Source organism: Ceratotherium simum, chromosome 20 (genome assembly GCF_057802395.1).
Source record: "Ceratotherium simum simum isolate JZ-2026a chromosome 20, ASM5780239v1, whole genome shotgun sequence".
NCBI lineage: Eukaryota > Metazoa > Chordata > Mammalia > Perissodactyla > Rhinocerotidae > Ceratotherium > Ceratotherium simum.
Window position 1 is genome coordinate 35,863,984 of NC_141919.1, and position 23,056 is coordinate 35,887,039.

General features: G+C 34.8%; 1 protein-coding gene across 3 annotated transcripts in view; it reads left to right on the plus strand.

Moving 5' to 3' along the window:
• CCDC171 (coiled-coil domain containing 171) overlaps positions 1-23,056 on the plus strand; it is a 305,088-nt gene that overhangs the window by 224,377 nt on the left and 57,655 nt on the right. For all 3 annotated transcript variants that reach the window (XM_014792400.2, XM_087444624.1, XM_087444625.1), the window contains one exon: positions 12,076-12,207. In XM_014792400.2, the coding sequence (XP_014647886.1) occupies positions 12,076-12,207 (132 nt within the window). The remainder of the gene's footprint in view (positions 1-12,075; positions 12,208-23,056) is intronic.

Below are 23,056 nucleotides of genomic sequence, written 5' to 3' on the forward strand. Positions count from 1 at the left end.
GTTACAAACCAAGAATACATCAGTATTGACTTTTATGTTTACCTGTGCAGTTACCTTTACAAGTCTTCTTTATTTCTTCATGTGGATTTGAGTTCCTATCTAGTGTCCTTTCATTTCAGGCTGAAGCACTTACTTTAGCATTTCTTCTAAGGCAAGTCTAGTGGTAATGAACACCCTCAGCTTTTGTTTATCTTGGAATGGCTTAATTTCTCCTTCATTTTTGAAAAATATTTTTCTTGGATATAGACTTCTTGGTTGACAGGTTTTTTTTCTTTCAGCACTTTGAATATATCAACTCCAAGATTTCTATTTGGTTCTTTTTTATACTGTCTATCTCTTTATTTATATTTTCTCTTTTGGAAGACTTCATTTGCGTGGTTTCCTTTGGGTCTTTATACGTGATTTCCTTTAACTCTTTGAGAATATTTAAAGTAATTGCTGTGTGGTAAATCCAATGTCTAGGCTTCCTCAGGGACAGTTCCTATTAATTTCTGTTTTTCTTGTGTATGGGCCATAATTTGTTTCTTTGCATACTTCATAATTTTTGTTGGAAAAAGGATATTTTGAATATTATGGAGTGGCAGCTCTGGAAATCAGATTCTCCCCCATCTCTAGTGTTTGTTGTTTCTGCATACTCTAGTAGTTGTTGTTTGTTTAGTGACTTTTCTGAACTAATTTTATAAAGTCTGTATTCTTTGTCGTGTGTGGCCACTGAAATCTCTGTTTGGTTAACCTAGTGGTCAGCTGTTATTTTGACAGAGATTTTCTTAAATACCAAGACTCAGCTGTTTTTTTTCTTGATTAAGTTTTTTGCCTGGTTGCTGTAAACTTTCAGTTGTTTTCCAGAGTTCTGAGAAAGTTGATTCTGAGAAATTTTGCCAGTTTATTTGCAGTTTTTGTGGAGGGACTGGCTTTTGGAGTTCCTTGCTCTACCATTTTCTTTAACATCACTCACTAAAATCATATACTTTTATTTTTCTAATATCTTTACCAGTAGGCTTCTAATATTGCTGATAACATAGGCTGTCAGGAATTGAATTTTTTTTTTTTTTGTGAGGAAGATCAGCCCTGAGCTAACATCCATGCCAATCCTCCTCTTTTTGCTGAGGAAGACTGGCCGTGGGCTAACATCCATACCCATCTTCCTGCACTTCATATGTTAACGCTGCCACAGCATGGCTTGACAAGCGGTGCATCGGTGCGTGCCCAGGATCCGAACCCCAGCTGCCAGCAGCGGAGCACGCACTTAACTGCTACGCCACGGGGCTGGCCCCAGGAATTGAATGTTTAAAAAATTAAGAGCCTCTCTAAACATGCTTAAGTATTTCTATTGTGTGGAAAAAAATGAAAGTATAATAATTATATTAAAATAATATTCAGGATAGAGTATAACTGGATGGATAGGATAATGTCTGGATTATTTAGGGTTAGATATGAATAGATAAGTATTTATTGGGTACTAATAAAGTGCTTAATAGAGAGATGTCTTTGTTTACTATAGCTGGGGGTGAAAGTAAGTAGATTTGGGTAAAATTTGAATATAGAGAAGAATCTGAACATTTTTTTTTTATTGATGTTTTAATAGTTTTTAACATTCTGAAATTTTGGGTTGTACTTTTTTGTTTGTCCATCACCATATATATGTCTCCCTTTACCCCTTGTGCCCACCCCCCAGCCCCGTTGCCCCTGGTGACCACAATACAGTTTTCTCTGTCCATGTGTTGGTTTATATTCCACATATGAATGAGATCATACAGTGTTTGTCTTTCTCTTTCTGGCTTACTTCACTTAACATAATACCCTCCAGGCCCATCCATGTTGTTGCAAATGGGACGATTTTGTCTTTTTTATGACTGAGTAGTATTCCATTGTATTTATATACCACATTTTCTTGATCCAATCGTCAGTCGAGGGACACTTAGGTTGCTTCCACTTCTTGGCTATAGTGAATAATGCTGCAATGAACATAGGGGTGCATAAGCCTCTTTGGATTGTTGATTTCAGGTTCGTTGGCTAGATTCCCAGTAGTGGGATAGCTGGATCATAGGGTATTTCTATTTTTAATTCTTTGAGGAATCTCCATACCGTTTTCCATAGAGGCTGCACCAGTTTGCATTCCCACCAGCTGTGTATGAGGGTTCCTGTTTCTCCATATCCTCTCCAACATTCGTTGTTTTTTGTCTTGGTGATTATAGCCATTCTAATGGGCATGAGGTGATATCTTAGTGTTGTTTTGATTTGCATTTCCCTGATGATTAGTGGTGTTGAACATCTTTTCATGTGCCTATTGGCCATCTGTGTATCTTCTTTGGAGAAGTGTCTGTTCATTTCCTCTGCCCATTTTTTGATCGGGTTGTTTGTTTTTTTGTTGTTCAGTTGTGTGAGTTCTTTATATATTATGGAGATCAACCCCTTGTCAGATATATGTTTTGCAGATATTCTCTCCCAGCTGGTGGGTTGTCTGTTCATCTTGATTCTGGTTTCGTTTGTCTTGTAGAAGCTCTTTAATCTGATAAAGTCCCACTTGTTTATTTTTTCTTTAGTTTCCCTAGTCTGGGTAGGCATGTCATCCGAAAAGATTCCTTTATGACCAGTGTCAAATAGTGTGTTGCCTATATTTTCTTCTATGAGTTTTATAGTTTCAGGTCTCACCTTCAGGTCTTTGGTCCATTTTGAGTTAATTTTTGTGAGTGGCGATAGCAGATGGTCCACTTTCATTCTTTTGCATGTGGCTGTCCAGTTTCCCCAACACCATTTATTGAAGAGACTTTCCTTTCTCCATTGTATGGTCTTAGCTCCTTCGTCGAAAATTAGCTATCCGTATATGTGTGGTTTTATTTCTGGGCTTTCGATTCTGTTCCATTGATCTGTGTGTCTGGAATCGGAACATTTTTTATAGCAATTTTTTGCTGTTGTTGAATTAACAGATTGACTGGATTCTTGAGGCTTGAGTCTTACAAGTTTGGAAGAATTAACTAAAGTGTTTCCTATATATGATCATAGTGTAACAGGAACTTTAAAGTTACCTCTGAATGTTTACTGGGAAGTGTTAAATGCCTTTTTAGTAAATTGTCTAAAAGATAATATAGGAAGTCACAATTCAGAAACCTCAAAAGACTATAGAACACCTTACATCTATAAATCCTGTAAATTTATCAGGCTGAAATGACACTGGAACAGTAACTAGGAAGTCACAGGAGTTTTTACTGACACCCTTTTGGATTTCTTCTACAGTAAAGTTACTTAAAATCTCTAATCCATCGTAAAACATAATATTTTCTATAAACAGTTGAGTTCTACAAATGCTTTTTGAGTATATATTATGTGCCAGGAACTGTACTCTCCTCCTGCGAAATATTTATATTTCTTGTAGTCCCTTCCCTCAAGGTAGAGACACAGATAATTCCAGCATACCATGGTAAATATGCATCCATAAGATGCAGTTCCATATCCATTTAGATAGAGTTACTCATCTATGAGGCATACTTAGAAAACCCAGGGGTTGGCTGGAGGTTTCTTATAAGAAAATTAATGCCTGGATGGGGCTTTGAAGTGTGAGGAAAGATGGGAAAGGCATTCTAGCAGAGAGCAGCATGTGCAAGTTCATAGAAGCATGAATAGCTGGATATCCTCAGTTCAGAATTAAGTGCAAGGAGAGTGCAAGAGATGAGGCTGAATGAGGCAGGTGGGAGCCAGGTCATGGAAGAACCTTTTTGCCATTCTAAGAACCTTGGGTCTTTGTCATGGAGGCAGTGGGGAGTAAACTAGGGTTTAGACTATGGAGTGATGTGGTCAGATTTCCTTATTGAATTTGGGCTCTGGGGGGCAGATTTGCAGACTGGATGCAGTGAGTAATGAAAGTGGTTTTAAGAGCTGTGAATTTGTAGGCTGGATGAAGTTTGAACCAGGATAGTGATGGTAGGTGATGTTAGAGGGAAGGATATGAAGCTTATTTAGTAAAATGACATATGAGGATGAGAAAGGCAGGGGGAGGATGATTCCCAGGATGGGACAGTGTATTAACTGAGGAATACAAAAGGAGGAAAACAAAAAGAGGAGCAGACTTTTTTTAGTAGGGAGAAGAAGGGAGACGATGATGAGTTTTGTTTTGGAAATACCGAGTTTAATGTAATGTGGAGTGATCAGCAGGATATGTGAGTCTGAACCTCAGGGGAAAAGTCAGGGCTAAAGATAAAGGTTTGAGATTGATTAACATAATACTCTCTGGCAAAGAAAGAAGGCTATATAGCAATTGACAGGAGAAACAAGACATTATAGATAAATGGGAGGCTAGGAAATGCATTTTGAGAGATTAATTATGCCAGTAGACTTTGAAGTCCTTGAGGGATGGAGTTCTGTCTCCTTAATTTTTATATCCTCAGCATCTATCAAAGTGCCTGGTACCCAGTAGGCATTTAACAAATGTTTGTTGAAAGAGTCAAACTTTTACCATCACCCAGTCTCTAAACATAACTAAGGCCATCTCTAGATTCCAATGGAAGGTCTTGCTGATATTGTAACCTGCTTTGTTTATTTGATGCTAAAAATAGCATGTGTATTTATTTTGCCTAATGAAGAGCTAGAAGAGAAAACCTAAATTCATTTATAAGAATGTTTCTGGGAAAGAGAGATATGCTAACAACGAATTTATAGTAACAGCCACTTTGACTCCTATGAAATAGAAAGCTGATTACTTCTATGGTTAGGGTGGATTGTGGAATAGAATAGAGTCAGTTATCTGACAGGTGAAGACACTGCATACCAAATCTTTAAATGTGATTTCATAATCTTATCTTAAAAATGGTTAACCAGAATATTTGATAACACATAGTTATCTCTGATTTTTAGTTTTCAGTGCATTTATAAGGAGTCAAAGACCATAGAATAATTTTTACTTTATGAAACTGATAGTATTTTAAGAGTTGAAACATGATCTTCTGCCTCTAAAAACTCAATTTTTAGTGACTCATTAATGACTCTATAAATGTTACTTATAATCTGTGAACTTCTCTCCATTCTGAGTTTCTTGATCCTGGTCTGGAGATCAGCTGTGCAGGACATACAGGTATTAGCACAGCTGGCTTGTTGATGACAACTCTGTCATATAGCTGTCTTGTGTGTCATCATTCATATCGTTCAGTGTCATTCTGACCTAGCCAAGCTAAAAATGGTACTCCAGCTCAAGAGGGATTTACAAACCTTGACAAACTAAAGATAAGACACTACACAATGTCATGTACGTGTGCTTAACAGTTTTTAGCTTAAACACATCTAAATAACTAATTTCATTGTGCATCTGTCTTTATCCTTTGAGATAGTTTACCCTGGGAAAGAAAATATCTCTGTGTGGAGGTCTGTAACAATTCATAAATACATTTCTCTATTTTCAAGTATGGGTTTTGTGTTTGTTTAAATAGCTCAAGGTCACAGTTATCTATTTGTGGGGTGCATTTTATAGTATATAACCTACACCACAGATTCATCATGCTGCCTGGTGTCTTTATAAGATGTCCATGATTAAATCACCTTATTTCCCAGCTTGATAATTTGATTTGAGGGGTCAGTTTTTCAGATCCTTAATTGGCGTGTACCCAGCTTGGTAATTTGATTCAAGAGATCAGTGTTTCAGTTCCATAATTGGGATGTAACTCTGATGTGTGGGGTGGTTGTGGTGGTGGTGGATTTTGCCCTCTTTTCTGGTGACGGCAGCTGGCAGTCATTGGAGAGTTCTGGTTCTGCTCCAGAGTTGTAGGTTTAGTTAAATAACCTGCCAGTAAAAGAAGGCTAGTTTCTCACTTCCTTCTTTTCACATTATGAGTGTCTGTGTTTGCTGCAGCACCAGTGGAGTGCCTGCTTCTGCTGCGAGAGTGCCCAGGTCTCCTTCCCGTAGGTATGGGGCACAGCAGGAACTGTTGCATGTATCTTGGGACATCATAGTTTGGGGATCTTCCATGTGAGATTGTAACCATTGTATGAGGATGATTGCTGCACAGGTAACTTGTCTCTCAGTGTAATAACTGTGTGTGTGTCGGAGGGGAGAAGGGTGGGAGAAAGAAAACGTGAGTGAATGAGAATGCCCACAGGTCCAATGAAACTACTGAAGAAAATAAGGATGTTTAAGTAATAGTCTCCATTGCTTATCACAAACCTACTTTTATGAGGCTTCAACATTTTTGCTAAGGGGCAAAGAAAAGGAAAAAAAAATAGTGTTGTTTTTTAGGTAGGGAAATGGAAGAAGTACCAAAATCTTAACAGTTTCCTCAACTATTAACTGTTCATGATAAATATCAAGAGGCATTATTATTTGGTGCTAAGAACACTGGACTCAGTATCCTCACATTTGGGATGGCAATAGCTATTTTGCAAGGTGGATGGCAGAATCAAGTGAGGTAGCATGGGGAGTACTTTGAAAAGTATAACATATTTTTGGAAGTAGTAATGGTATTATTACTAACAGAAATAGTACTGTACTCTATCAATTTCATTAATTAAATAATATTAAGGAACAAGTAAAAGAAAGAGGGAAATATCCATTTGGATATAACTATCCAATTCATGAATGTCATTTCCAATGTATTGACATGCTTTAATCCCTGCTTCTGTCACTAGGCACATACCAGAGTCCTGGAACTGTCTAAACATCTTTTTTATTATTTTCTCTTTCTACTGCCTTGTAGAATTTGTGAGTTAGGAATGACATTCTTATTTGATCATATACTTACTAAGAGCCTCTGTATGCATAGCGTTTTTCTTGCTACTAGTGTTATTACAGAGTATACAGTTAACTCTGGCTGACTCCCTTCTCTTTCTGTTTACCAAAGGCTCTCCTGTGTGCCTCTGCTACTTATTTAACCAAATTTCCTGTTGATTAGGTATTAGGATGGGTGACAGTAGTTGTGCCAGGAAAGTTAGAGTCAGTCAAGTTGTGTATTAGACTATGTAAAACTTGAAAATACATCAGGAGATAGTACACTTATTTCGTGAAACACTTGCAAAAAGGAGCCAGAAATTGTCTGCGAGATGGCACCCTATATTAGTCATAGAAGGTTGACTCAGTAGAAATTGTTCGTACATTCTCTGGTGAGATGTGGTCATTTTAAAAAACTTTATAGATGGTGAAAATATTGTCTTTCCTTCTACATCTCCAAGGCAGGGGATGGCCAACATTTTCTGTAAAAGGCCAGATAGTAAATATTTTAGGCTTTGTGGACCATGTGGTCTCTGTCTCAACCACTCAACTCTGTTGTAGCAGGAAAGCAGCCAAAGACAATACATAATGAGTGGGTGTGGCTGTGTTCCAATAAAACTTTATTTACAATAACAGGCAGTGGGCTGGATTTGGTCCCTGGGCTGTAGAGTGCCAACTACACACTGCTCTCTGGTGCATAGGTTGAAAAATAGTGCATAGGCTGCTCTAGTGTGTAGGGTGAAAGGCAGAATAAAGACAGTAAGGGGGGGCCGGCCCCTGGCTTAGCGGTTAAGCACACGCGCTCCGCTGCTGGCGTCCTGGATTCGGATCCCCGGCGCCCACCAATGCACCGCTTCTCCCGCCATGCTGAGGCCGCATCCCACATGCAGCAACTAGAAGGATGTGCAGCTATGACATACAACTATCTACTGGGGCTTTGGGGATAAAAAGGAGGAAGATTGGCAGTGGATGTTAGCTCAGAGGTGGTCTTCCTCAGTAAAAAGAGGAGGATTAGCATGGATGTTAGCTCAGGGCTGATCTTCCTCACACACAAAAAAAAAAAGACAGAAGGGAAAGCGACAAGGAATCAAAAGAAGTAGAAGAAAGTACAGAGGACAGAGTAGGACAAAGGAAGGCAGGGAATGGAGGCAGAGTAAAACATGAACACAGAATGTTAAGAATGGAGGCTACAGGAAGTATTGTAGAGGTCTGCATTTGATCGGAATATCTCTGGTAGGAAGGTTTATTTTGAATCAATGGAGGCCATAATAGATTGGAGTAAATAAAATTTTAGGCAGGTTAAGAATATGATGTAAAGTCCTAATATCAGTTACTTTTCCTAGGCATTTAAGATTCAGACATTGTATACATCTTTTTATATGTGTTAAGTGTCTCTGAGTTTTTACCTATAACCCTTACTACTTCTTCCTTGGTATCCTATTGGTAAAAACACAGCTAGTACTACATTTCATAAGGTTTTTTTTTTTTTGGAACATTGGGTCCAGAGGGGTTTATGGCTGTGCATAATAAAAGATGCAGGTTCACATTTTAAGAGTTGAGCAGTTTTTCTCAAAATGGCTAATTTAATTTCATAGTTAATATAGCTAGCAGAAATAGCTTTTTTGGTGTTACGGCAGGAGTACAGAAAATTAGAAAACAGATTGGTGGCTTGTGAGGAAAGGCTAATCAGAGGAATAGAAACAGTACAACATGGATCTTATGAATTACTTTAAATCTGGAACTAGTTTGTTATAATAAAATAAATATATATTTTATAACAATGTTATGACTTCTTAGAAAGTTTCATTTATTTTTCTCTATGTATCTCTTGTTTCTTATGGCAAATTTATTGGAAATATGTGCTTTCTGAAAGTATGTAATAAGAAAGGGAAAAAGTAAACTCTAAAAATCAAAATTTTAGAATGGAGTAATGTAGGTATGCTTTTCTTTATTCTTTGTCAAAATATTATAAAATTGTACAGTTGTATAGAATGTTATAAAATGTATATAATTTAACAATTGATATTTACATTGTGATAGTCTATGAAAAAATTCTTTATAGGTTAAAAATGAACTGTTAGCTGTTTTGAAGTAGAAAAACATTGTATATATATTTTTTATCACTCACATCTATAAATAAATCACAGTGAAAAGGGTATAGAATCTTAATTATAGGATGAATAATGATGTGCTGTAAACAGAATTAAAGTGACTTCTGAAATTTAATTTAGAATTAATTTGAAATTTGAAATTATAATTTAATTCATAGACAAGTGATGATGGTTGTTTTAATCCTAATTCACACTAAAATCTGTATTTTAAAAAGTGAGGCTACTTTTTCTTTTAGAAAAAAATTAGTTTACTATTCTAATATTGTTATTTCAAAAATTTTTTGCCAGTGAAGAAATTTATTTTAGATTCTTATGTTTGAAAGGAATAATTTTGTATAATGGGCAGTATTTCCTAAAGAAATCCCATTTATCTCTTTTCTGATTTTAGTTACTTTGTTCTCAGCCTGCTTGTTCTTTTTTTTCATGGATTAATTTAATGCAATAAGGGAGAGTCCTTTTTCTTACTGTTCTGTGTTGAATCTCTTCTCTCTTTACCCTTGTTCACACCCTGAAATTCAAACTTGCCTCTTGCATTCTTTCTGAACAGTCTCTCCCTTTCACCTTTTAGTTTTTTTCTGTTCCTTGTCATCTTTTCTTCCTGGTCCTTTGCTGCATGCACCATCATATTTTTTCTTGTCCTAGTGTTGCTGTTTTGTATTCTCTCAACCTCATGTTTTCACTCCCTTTACCCATTAAAATAAAAGAATTCCTAGCCAATACTTTTTCAAGACTTAAAAAAAACTTTTTCTAGAAATATTTGGAGAACATTTTAGATGCCTACTCTCAAAGTTTTGGTTTAATTTAAAAGTGGAAAAAACTCAAATTTTAGTAGAAATATTTGTGATATTATATCTATTATATATCCTGGGTCACTGTCTCTTGATGGCACTGTCAACATTCAACAGATAATTTATAATTAAATGAAAGTATTAAAGCAAGCATATTATTCAAATAATGTTATAATCATGATGCCCATCATTGGGTTTTAGCAAAACAACTGAATTTTGAGTTTTCTTTTTCCTGTCTAATATAAAGAATTCTTTAATTTGACAGATTAGATAATGTTGCAGTGAAAATGTTAAATTGACAATAAATCACAGTTTTAAATGCCAAATATGGTTCAGAAAGTTTATTTAGAGCATATAAAATGTGGCTTACTGTTCCTGTACGTCAAGTGTCACAGATGGAGTATGGTGCCTGATGTTAACGGGGTTAAAGGACCTCCAGTGCTCGAACTGTGTTGTGGATTATACCTACATTGCTTATGGTCCTCCCTCCCTGCTTTGCCCGTATTAGTAATCTGCTTTTGTACTTTGACATCCAGGATTTCCCTAGTGAATTTTGTCACAGAAAAAAGAGAATCATCAATATCGCAGTTAAACTTGACTTTCAAAGCTAATAGTATCTCATTTGGGGGCTCAAATTTAATAAATTTTCTTTGATTCTGGGTGAGTTTTTAAACATCAAACAATGAATTGGCCAGGGTGCAGTAAAATATTTAGATCTATTGACTATGGTTCAGAAGGGTAGAAGGCAAAACACTAGTGGTTTGATGTTGATAAATTCTCTGTACCTTAATCCACATTAATGTTTTCTTTTATCTGAGTGCCCATTGATGACAAACAAAAGCAAGACAAGGTTTCCATATATATATATATAAAATATAAAACCTAAAGCAAATATATTTGCAAAATATGATTTATTTTGTTGTGTTAAGTAAGTTAAAAGCATTCCCATCCTGACTGAAGACTGGAAAATATTTGTTACAGATAAATATACATTCTAAATTGGGACTCCAGCATTCAGATAGTACTCACACTATTACAAAAATTGCATTATAGTGTATGTTTTACAGCCTACACTTTGACGTTCACTCATTGACAGAAATTCTTCACATCTGCTTGGGAGTATAAGGATTTTTATGCCCATAGAATTATGTGAACAATTAAAGATGTCATCATATGTTTGTGTGTTTGCTGGTTTAAGGAAACCCTATGTAGTACGATAGTTCGTTCATAAAATAAGAAATAATTCAAACAGTTTTACAAGCTGCCCAAATAGAATAGAAAAATGAAGGAGAGATTTTTCTAACATATATTATTGCCAAGTTACATTTGAAGTTCCTCAAGTAAAAGTAGAAATATAAATGCATTTATTTGAGCAATTAGTGTTATTTTTTAGTTCTCCCCATTCTTGACCTTTGCTACTTCATAAGAACTCTTTTTATCCTGTAGCTTTAAGCTAGTTGTATAATATTTATCAAATATATGGTAGCGAAGAGATAAATTTTTAAAACCAATTCAGGCATAAGGACAGTTAGAAAATATGCTTACATATGAAAATTTCTATCATTAAAGTATATGATTAAAAATGAGAGCTTACTGATCTTAAAAACGAACTAAACTGTGGAATTCTAAGGCTTTTACTAAGTTTAGAAATTAAAAATGAAAATATCTGTTTCTGAACATTTTCTTGTGTCTATTTATATTATATAAGGAGTATTTTCTCTTTTGTCCAGAAGGTGGCAGTGTAATATCGACTGCATGTGATTCTAATACTGGCTGGACAATTGGTATTTCTCCTGTATCTGTGATATGTTTGTATTGTTACCTTTACAAATGCTTAAAATATAGTACACATGCTACTGATTTTATCCATTATCTTATTTAGAAATTGGTGACCAAGTTGGTTTATATGTATTTAGTTGTTAAGACTCAAGTTTTATAAGAGTAAAAAGGGCAAACAAACCTCTTACTAGTATATTTTCAGGTCTCCTCATGTGTTGAGTATATTTGTTTTTATTCCAGGGTACATGTTATTGAAGTTTTCTTTTCAAAGACTAGTACCTAATAACTATCTTGTCCAATATATATCAATTAATACCAGTTAAATTACACATGTTATTAAGAAAGGGATAGTAGTTAGGAGATTGCTGTTTGTTTTAGATTTTGTGGATGCTTTTTCCTTCTTTCCTTTTTCTTTCAAGGGAGGAACAGTGAAAAAATAATTCAAAACCTCTTGATCAGAAGAGCTCCAGTGACTCTTCTTCCCTCTCTCGTTTCAAGCAGGAGGATGCTTTTTCTTCTTAATATTCTCCCCCAGCACTCTGAATTAGAGATTTATTTGCAACGAAAAATCAATTAGTCCTAAATTTATTCATGGATTTCAGGTCCAGCGATCAATGCAAGTCCACTCAGTGGGCTCAAGGGGACCCAGTTCATCCCAGTTAATGTGTCTGAAGGGGAATTACCATTGATGCTGTTTTTTTCCCTTTAGGTCAGAGATCAGATCTCGCTGTCACGGACTGCAGCAAGTAGGAATGACTTCACCCTGCAGCTACCCAAACTGCACCTGGAGACCTTTGCAATGGAGGGGCTCAAGGGCGGGCCAGAGGTTGTAGCGTGCCAGGTTAGAGTCTAAATAACATTGTTTGCTGCCGAGACGGGTAGAAAAATAAATTGCACTAACTGGAGAGAATGAAAGCCTCAAAGTATTGTGAATAACTTAAAGGAGATGCAAATAATTTTCTTTTATCATATAACACTACATTTTACAAATAACTGTTGTTTTCTTTTAAGGTCTAGAACTAGCCTGTTAAACCAGAAAAGTATTTTTACCAAGGAAAAATATGTGTTTTATAGCTAACTACAGTATTAAAAGAACATACTTCCTATTAGCAGAGGACAATAAGACGCTAGGCTGTTACCTCTTTAAGCCAGTCTCAATTTGTTGCTCTTATTGTTTGAAAATAAATCACTTTAGATAAATTATTGGGAGAGATATTTGAAATTTTTCAATGTTCATTTCAAAATATATCCAACATTTTTTAGGTGGTAATTTAATTTCAGCAAATCTAGAACCTAACTGTACTTTGCATTGAAGAGGATTTTACCCTTTAAAGTTTAGTTTCAATGAACATTGTAATGTGTGCAGACTAGGTTATTTCATTTATAAAACTCAAAGCCCCAAATCATAAAACCTCAAATAACTTTAAAATAATAAAGTTATTTTCAAAAATGTATTCATTTTCAGATGCTGCAGGTATCTTTCTATTCTAGATTACAATTGTGTTCTTGTGATCATTTTTTTCCTTAGGGTTAAAATTTTTTTTTAATTGGGCAAAACAAAGTTCAGTATGTGCTTTATTCTCCTTTTAATGCCCAATGCCTTTATTAGAAAAATCTATCTACATTACATAAGCTATATGGAGCCTGATATTTCAGAAGAGATTGTCCTTGTTCAATAGCACTCTAGATTATTCAGTATATTTAAAAGAGAAATACCTCTTAAAACTCGGTCTCTGTTTCATATTTTGAGGTTTAAAGTAAACTTTTTCATTTTTCAGTTTTTGATCCTGTGAAATTTTAATTTTGTGTAAAATTAATGTCGGTCCAAGTGGAGCTATGTTAATTTTTTCTACATGTTCCATACCCTAATTTAATTTGTTTTTAGTATCCAAATTAATGCTCTACAAAGAAAAAATACGCATTTCTTTCGTTAGATTGTCCACCAATATATCTAAAATATATATGTAATTGTAAAACTAAGCATAAAATATTTTTATTTTCAGTTATAGGCTAGAATACTGTACTGTTATTTAGTACAAGATTAAGATGTATGTTTTAAGTTTGATTACCGTTATTTATGAATTCATTGTAACTACGAGTACAATATGATTCGAGATTTTTCTGGTGGCTGTAAAATAATCCTTTACTTGGCTATCTTGATTCAGAATCTCACAGGGCTTAGTACTTGTCACAATTAACAAATAATGACTTCCCCTAAACTCAAGATTTTGGTAATTTGGAAAAAGACTGATTCCTAGGAATGCCATTTTTGGGGGGAAAGCATGAACTCTCTGTGGTTCTGACATCTGTGAATAGCAAGAAGGATATGTAGAGACCCATATTTTAAACTACTATTCTTTCCAAGTTCTAATAAAAATAGTTATGCACATTGCCACATACCTACATACCTGGGTAAGTTTTGCATTGAGATGCTGTAATGTACATTGTCGTTTAGTAATATATATTGTAGTTTAGTATTCCATGCAGAGAAGAACACATGATTTGGGCCATAATCGTGTTTTTCACACACACAGACACACACAGACACACACAGACACACAACTTGTGATATGCTTTGGAGTACTTTGAGAAGAAAGGCACTGTAGTAATTGAAGACCTTAATTACATTTCAATGAGCACTTACTATGTACTAGGTATCATGCTTAGCTCTTTAAATATATGATCTCACTTCATTTTCACAAAGGACCTGTTAAAAAGATGACATTACAATTGAAAAACAACAACAGGTAATTCTCCTCAGATCAACAGCCAGTAAGTGGCAGGGCCCATAGCTTGAATTTAAGTCTAGGTGTATTTGAGTGCAAAGCCTGAACTGGTAAAATCTGGCACTAGAAAATCTAGACGTTAAATGGTAAGAGTAAAACTTTTGAAATCTATAGTGGAATTTTTCTTCCATTTACAAAATATTCATTATGCTTCTATGTATGATGTAGGTCATGGTTTATGCTGTATTGTGGACAAATTCACAGATAAAAAATTTTGTTACCATTTGACAGGCTAATATTATAGAAATCTACTTTTCACCTTTTTGCAGTATGTAAATGTGTGTATTTATGCTGAGTGGCTACATATTTGGAAATTCAGTATTTGTTTAGCTTTGTACTCTGTGCTGATAAAGTGGACTATTTAGAGTGCACATCCTTTGATTGTGATGAGGAGAGGATCACTGTGCAGGATGTGGTAGTGTGTGAACCATTTGGCCAACCTCATAACCATCATTTAGAGCAGTTGGAGCTGAAGTTTTCCTAGACTGTCTGTCTCTTCTAATGGTGCAAGCTTTATTGTAGATACAATCCTGCATGGAAGGAAGACCAATGAGCGTGACTGAAAGGCAAGGAGGATGAGTGGATTACCTTTTCTTTCTGGACCCAGAAGTGCACAGGATTGATGCTCTCCTACAGGAGAACATTCCTTCAACTAGTCTCTGAGATTTGCTAGCTTTTAGCCTCAATTTCCTTATCTGCAAAAAAGTGGGATGCTATTTTTTTCTACAGCCAGTTCTCAGGCTGGTAGTAGGATTGCGTGAGGCAATGCGTGTCAAGTCGAGAGCACAGTGCTAGCAGAAAGAATGCAGGCAATGTGTGTGGGCTGTTATTGTTGCAGCCATTAGGGGACCCATTGTAAAGATGAAGTAAGCCACAGAGTCTTGTTTTCATTGCTTTTAAGGGGGGTGTGTGTGTGTTTTATTTTGAGGCATGTTATTTAGGATCTTTTTCTTTATATCTTTCCATTTGGTTCCTTCACTCTTCCTTGTTTCTTCAAAAGCTTTAAATAATTTTAATCAAGATCAACTTTAGCTCCCTATTTACTTTTCCATGTTACTTGATGTTCCAATGAGGCCAAGTCTCCAACGAAACCCTCCAGTATAAGAAGAACTGTTATACCTGTGCTTTTATCTCCCAAATAACAGCGTATCAGCCGACTAGAATATTGGAAAAAAAAAACAAAACACTGAGATTAGACAAGTTATCTTTAGCTGAAAAGTCAAGTACAGTGTGAATGCAGAGGACTTTGTAATAAAAAATATTCTGCCCACACGTTATAAAAATAATACCTGTTACTCCTTATCTTGTACTTTGAATTGTGTTTTGTTTAATAATTATGACGTGTAATGCTTTTAATATCTAGCAAATATTAGCAGACATCCAATAAATGTTTGTTTGTGTCTCCATCTCCATTCAACAATAAACAACAAAGAACAATAGTAATAGCTAACATTTGTTGAGTGCTTGTTCTGTACCAGATACTGTGCTAAGCACCTTACATTTACTATCTCATTTAATCCCTGCAACAACCTTATGAATAATAGGTGCTTTGCTTTTATCCATTTTACAAAGGAAGATGCTGAAGTTTCTTGAGATGAAGAAAATTGCTAAAGGTCACATATCCAGTGAGTAGGGTAACTGGTCCATTCATGCTTTTAATCATGCCCTTCTGCCTTTTGTAAACCATGGCTTACTGTTTTGTGTGTGTGTGTGTGTGTTTTAAGATGGCCGAGAGGGAAAAAGAATAAACCTGGGGTCTATCTGTAGAATACAGTTTCATTTATGAGGAAATAGTGGAGAGAATAGAAATCCAAAAGAGGTTAACTGGGAAAGTTACTTAAACTGTGTATTTCAGCCTCTTCATCTGTAAAATGAAGATAACAAACGTTTCTAACTCAGTGTTAGTGTGGCGATTAAATGGGTTAATACATTTAAAGCGTGTAGAATAGTGACAGGTACATTGTATATGCTCAATATGTGTTAGCTATCCACTAACACGAAAGCTTCATGAGGCCAGGAACTTGGTTTTGTTCCCTGCTGCATCCTCAGGGCCCAGGACCATGCCCAGCACAGAGGAGGCCCTCAGTATGTGTGGGTGATGAAGACTTGATTTCAGATGCTGGACACTTTGACTCAGGAAGCTGCTTTGATTAAGTTGTGCATGCCCTTATGAGACTTGGTATCAATTTTTTTACTTCTAGGCTCACTTCATTTAAAAGAAAAAGTCCCCCAAACCATCTCATAAAAGTGTTTAAGATTTAAGGCATAATAACTATACCCCTGGAAGTGTAGTATATTTTATAAATATATGTTTATAAACACTTCATTAGAAAGGCTTCATTGTGAAACCATTTATTTATGAAGATTTTAAACAACAGAGTCTTCACCATAAATACAGTAATCCTTTAATCACCCCTAACCCACCATGTCATTATATAGTCCTTACTTGGTATGGTTTTTCATTACGTGTTATACTTACGACTTTTGGGATACCATGGTTTTATACATTTATACTTATTTTCCAGGCATAGAAATTTCTTCCAGCTATTTTGTTGTATTTATAAAGTTAAATCATAAAGAGCATCTTGAAGGGAATTTTGTTATTATTTTTTTATGTATAGAAGGAAGAAATAAATATCTGTACCTACACTGTCAGGGAATAAAAATATCAAGCATCAATCGGTAATTTTGTACATATGTTCTCTGTTATACTGCATAATGCAGCACACTTCTAAATGCTGTGCAAGAAGTTTCTCCATTTTTGAAAATTAAAGAGATGTTAGGCAATTTCACTTGAAAGATCATATTATTTAGTTATCTTCTTCTTCATCTTATTCCATTCACATAAGTGAATTTTCAGATATCTGATTATTTCTTAAAGCATGAAAACCAGCCATTTTGAATGGAAATTTTTCTATTAAATATGTCAAATGCTGTTTTTTAATAAAAAGAATATGATATACCTAATTAAAAATTTTTATTATGCTGGTTCATTATTATAGATATAAGCTGTAATATTATAGCAATAGTATAATGTACTCAGGTGTATAATGAAATTTGCCATTAAGCACTATAACTTCATAGAAATTTTGATAATATTAACAATTAGCTTTTAAAAATTATAAAGGTTGTACATGATCATGACAATAAGAAATTAGACTCTAAAAAACATAGAGAAACATTAAGATCATTTGAAAGTCTGCCATTCAGAGATAGCCAATGTTCACATTTTGGTATGCGTATATTTTTCTAGTTATTCTAGTTTTTAGTCATAAATACAAACACTTGTGTACATACCATTTATATATATATTTAAACAATATTTATTTAAACATTATTTAAACAATAATTGGGCCACACTGTTTTGTAAGCATTTTTTTAAACCTAATCACATAGCATGGATATCTTTCTTGTCAGTATATACAGATTTACCTCATCATTTTTGATGATTGAGTTATATTCCACTACGTACTTCTACTACAGTGTATTTAATCAGTTTTCTATGATGGATATTTGAGTTGTTTCTAATTTTTTTGGTTGTTATGAATAAAGTGGCAATGAATATCTTTGTGCATAAATTTTTGCATTGATCTCTTATTTTTTTCTTTAGAATAAATTAGTGGAATTGCTGCCTCTAAGGTTGTGCACATTCTAAGACTTTTGATACATATTCCCCAATTGCCCCTGAAGAAGACTCCAGTTTACTCCTAAATGAGTTCTTTTAGTTCTTTAGTTTTCTTTAAAAAGTATGGTTCTTTACTTTATGATACTAAAAAAAGGTTTTATCTTCTTTTTATAATTTAGGTCTTCCTTGATTTTCAGATGTCCATTCTCACTGGGTCCTTAATTTACAGAGTTGCCAGGTTCAGTCTGAGAGTCTCCATGATGAAGTAAAGAGAATATATTTTGTGGCAGCTGTTTGAGTCACAGATATTCTTTTTCATTTATTTCTGGCTCCATGACTGTGCTTTGAATGTTTGAGATTATTGGAAATCTGACCTTTTTAGTAAATGGAATCATTTTAGTAATAAGGTATCAAAAGGCTGTGGGGGTCATCTAAAGTGTTATCTATAAGAGTTTGTACAATTCTCTTTAAATTCTGAAATCAAAATGTCTTTTGAATTAAAAAAACATAAAATGATTTTAGAATTGGGTTGTGGAATCAAACAAAATGTTGAAATGCTACCTTCTTCAAAGATTGGAAAGTACTTCCCAGACAAGAGCTGTTTGTTAGGGGAAAACAGTTAGCTGGAAAAATCATATAGTTCATCTGAGAATAAACGCATTTTGATGGAAAAATGCCATTCTTTATCTCATCTAGCTGCTTGACAATTGTAGTCTATAGTTCTATGGAATATAAAATTGTGCCAGTGAGAAATCTAAATGTCCTAAATTTGAGGCGTAACTTGAGGGTGAATATAAGAATTAGTGCGTTTGTTTTTTCTGTTGACACCAGGAAGAGTAAATGGCATTTTCTGATGTAATATTGTCAGAAAAACATTTTTGTTATTTGTTAGTTAAAATTTTAGAATTCTACTCTGAAGATTTGATAATGCACGAGCACACATGAAGTTTCTTCAAAATTTCCTGGTTAATAGAGTTGTAAGCAATGCTAATTGAAACAAAATATCGTAAGAAATAAGATGTTAATGTGTGCAGAAAGACTAATTTTAAGAGTGTGTTGCAAATTGGGGCAGCAATGATTAAGTAATTAAATAATAGCATTTAAACATTGGCTTTGGTCATTGTGAATTGGGCCTTGTCCTCAATCTGTGTCTCCTCCTCAGATTCTAGTTTTTGATGACCAGGAAAACTTCGCTGGAGACTTAGCCTGGCACGTCAATCGTTATTAGAAGAGTTTTGGTATCATCACACAAGTCTTCTCACCCTCCCTTTCTCCCTCCTGCCTTCCCTTCCTGTGCCTATTTGATTTGCCCTTTTTTTTTTTTTTTGGTGGTGATAGTGGTGGTGGTGGGGGAGGGGAATGCACCAATCAGAATTTTAGAACAGAATCTTGAGAGTAAAAATGTAAAATTAGGCTTTTTTTGCTCCAGATATTTTGCCAGGTGATATATGCCACTGTTCTTTTCTTAGTCCTCATATTTTATTTGAAAAGATTTATTCTAAAAAAAAAAATGTATTTTTCTTCAAATCTGTTGTTAAAACATAGTCTTGGGCACTAACTAATAGCTAAGATTCCTAAAAAATGTCCATTAAAGCTAGGAGTTCTGAAAAGTTTTTTTTTAATATTTAGCAGATGAGACATTTTACATCTTGCTTCATGGCTTTATTTCAGATAGGGGTGGTCTGAAACAACAGGTTTTTTTTTTTTCTTGTTGGGACTCTCATCTCTCTTTCCCTTTTGAAAATGACGGGAAGACATACGAGGGCAAGGAAATGCGTCTGTATAAAGCTTCTGCTACACAGAATCTCATATTGAGGAATCTCGTAACGCCTTTCTCCTTGACTCAGCTGAACACAATCATGAATTATGCCCTGTGGGAATGATCTAGGATCAGTGATTTGAGGCAACACTAAGTAAGATCTGATAGGAATTCTTTAAAAACTAGGCATGATTCATAAAGTCTTTTTTCCAGCTTTGTGTTTATCATTTCTTCCTTTATTTATTTATAAGAAGGACTAATTAGGAGGAAAATAAAATCATAACAGAGTCGGTATCACAGAAGGTTGAAGAGGTTATGCAACTTTACCAGAAAGTAATAGGATTGGCCATAGAACAGATGAGATCCTTCCTCCTGTAGACACAAATTACCCACGTAGCAGGAATTCTCATTGTTTTATCCAATTGTTGTCTTTTTCTCATGGAACACAACATTGTCCTTTCTTGTGAAAGATGAATATGGATTATCATCCTTGTGGTGCTGGAAGTGCTGCTGGAGTTCTATCCTAGAATAACTATTTTTTGTGAGCCCTTGGCCCTTAATTCTGACACATCAGCTTCTCATCTGTAACATGGAGATGGTGATACCTGCTCTGCTGCATCTTGGGGTGATTGTGAGGATCACACAACATGTGTGAGAGAACTTTGAAAATTAAGCAACACTAATAGATATTTTTCGAATTGTTTTCCTTTAAATATTTGGCATATAAATGTTCCTTGATCAGGTGTAAGCTTGCTTAGCTTTCGATTTCAGGTTGGGATTTTTGCCCTTCTAAAAGACAAGCAAGTAAATCGGATTATAGGGAAGTTGGCAACCATGAATCTGTGCAATTTTCTGTATGTCATTGAGTTTGCTGGAAACATCATGTTGAACAGAATGGGAATTACTTTCCTAATAGCATAAAATAATTCCGTTTGCTTGGAGAAGAGGCGAGCAACGTAGTTTTGGAGAAAGCCTATGTGGAGGGTCAGGACGCCTGGATTGAAGTCCTGGCTCTTAAGTGAACCACCTTGGCAGGTCACTCAACAGCGCTGAGCCTCCGTTTCCTCATCTTTAAATGGAGACAGTGAAGCCTGTCTTGCTTTTGAAAGCTCCCAGGATTGTGGGGCGATCAGATGAGATAATGTGTATGCGAGGGTGCTTCTTACATTATAAAATGCTAAATTAATATAAGCTATGTTGGACTGAACTGCAAACAGGCCTGGGGTCAAGAAAAGTGACCTAAATATATTGAGGAACATTTTAGTGTTTTGACTCTTGGAGGTTTTTGACTGATGACCTGTTTGATATGAGTTTCATTTTAGTAGCAACATGCTTAATCAAAAGAATAAAATGTTTCACAACTTTAGTGTTTCCTTACAGTTCAGTATAAAACCATTGCTAACTCTTTGGTGAATACCTGCCATATACTAGTATTTGAGTAATTATTATACAAAGCAATTCAAGCATTACTATTGTTTTCATATTTTCTTTTAACTCATTTTGTTGCCTTTATTTATACCAATAAAAATTTTTTTTTGGACTTCAAATTTCAACTCTGAAATGGTGACAATATTTGCCTGTATTTGAAATGTTTGAGACACACTTAGTAAAAAAGAAAAGCAAAATCACAAAACATATGAAAGTACAGAGCAGTTTTTTTTTTTGGTTATAACTTTCACTTCTAGGTAGCTCAAAGTAGAAAAGCTGCTGGATGAGATGAACATAATTTCTTTATCATTAATGTTAAGAGGCAAAAAACTAAATCCCTAACTTGACCTTTTCTTTCTCTTTTCTTTTCTCTTTTTTTTTTTTTTTAATATTTGAAGCCTCTTTAACTATAACTCTACTAGATAATACCTTTTCATGCTTATTATTGAGAGACTGAAGCCTGTGAGCACTTGAACTTTCAAGTGCTACATCAGAATTGCTATTCATTTTAGCTGCTTGGACAAAAACCAGTGTTTGATGGACTGCCTAGGTGAAGACCTGGAAAAGGAAGGGTTATCTACAAATTGAGTGAGTTTATTATGGCTTAGTGATTTGCTGATTGATTTCATTTGCTGTCAGTTAAGGCTCTCTTAATGTCAGTTTTCTTTGCATAATGCCTTGAAATAAAGACTGATGAAGTTCTTCAGATTGATGCTGCTTATATAAACTGACCCTGATTTGCCCTATTCTACATGACAATTTAAGTGACAGCAGTTAGAGGAAAATACAGCAATGAATATGCAACTTAAGGATTAGGGGAAATGCAGTAAATCATTCGGTCTAAAACTAGGTACAAAAGAAATTTCTTGTATAATTCCATGGATGCCTTAAGTTTTATTAAACAGACTGTTATTACTCTCAAGAGTGAGTGTATGTGTGTGTCCATGTGTGTGTGGAGAGAGAGAGAGAAAGAGAGAGAGAGTTGAATTGAAAAAGAAAACTAAAAGTGATCCTAAATCTTTTCAAATTAAAGTCTTCCTCTCCCCACTTCCAGAACCACAGTTTAAAAAATATTTTATTTGAGGTTGCATAAGTGCTGTACATTAAGTGACCAATGAAAGGTAGGATGGGTAATTTTGAAGCTTTAAATGCTTTTCAGTTTCAGAGCCTTCTAGTAACGGTTGTAGTAGCTTTTTTTTTTTTAATCTCAATGGCCAAAATTCTCATAGAGCTGACTAAAAAGAAGTATAACTTTTTGGGGAAAGACTAACTTAAGAAGTGACCTAATAAAGAAAACATGAAATAGTAATATCTTAATTTCTTTTCTGAGTGAATGCTATTTAAGTCACCCTCAGCAAGTAGATTTTCTCTGTGGAGGATATGGCATTGCTTCAGTGTTGCAGGGCAACATTTTGTCTGGAGTATATTTTATATTGCATATTAATAAAAATGAATCTGACTTGGTATAAATTCATTAGGATTAAAATGAGAGCATAGAAAACCAAGCAATAAGTGGAGGGTTAGGTTCTGTTCATGTGGTAGGGGTTAGCAAATTGACATTGAAGAAGCCTAAGTGATATCTGTGACATATTTAAAAGGGGCATGAGTTCTATATTTGCCAATAAAGCTGAAAAAAATCCTCAGACCTTAGATCTTTGGTTGAATGATTATCTGGTAGAATGATTTACCCATAAAATTTAAAGTCTAAAAGAAGAAACTCCATGTTTTTAATCTTTCTACAGTAGAGAAGGAAATTATCATTAAATTAAAACATGCAGTTTAACCTTGTACATTTATTAAATTATGTCATAGGACAAAATAGAAAAGAAATCTCTATGAGACACTTAGCACAGGGTCTTATGCAAAGCCCTCAGCAGACAGCAGCTGTGATGATTATTATTGAAACTCTGTATGAGTTAAGGAATGTTATGATTCTTTATCAAGTGAAAAGAGATTCTTTGAAAGTTTTGAGTGTCTCATGTTATCACCAAGTATTGAATTACTGCAAATTAAGAGGTTAAATGATTTCTTGTTAGCATTGACTGGTAGGTAGCAACAAAATGCTCAAAAAAACTGGTGACTCAGAGGCAAA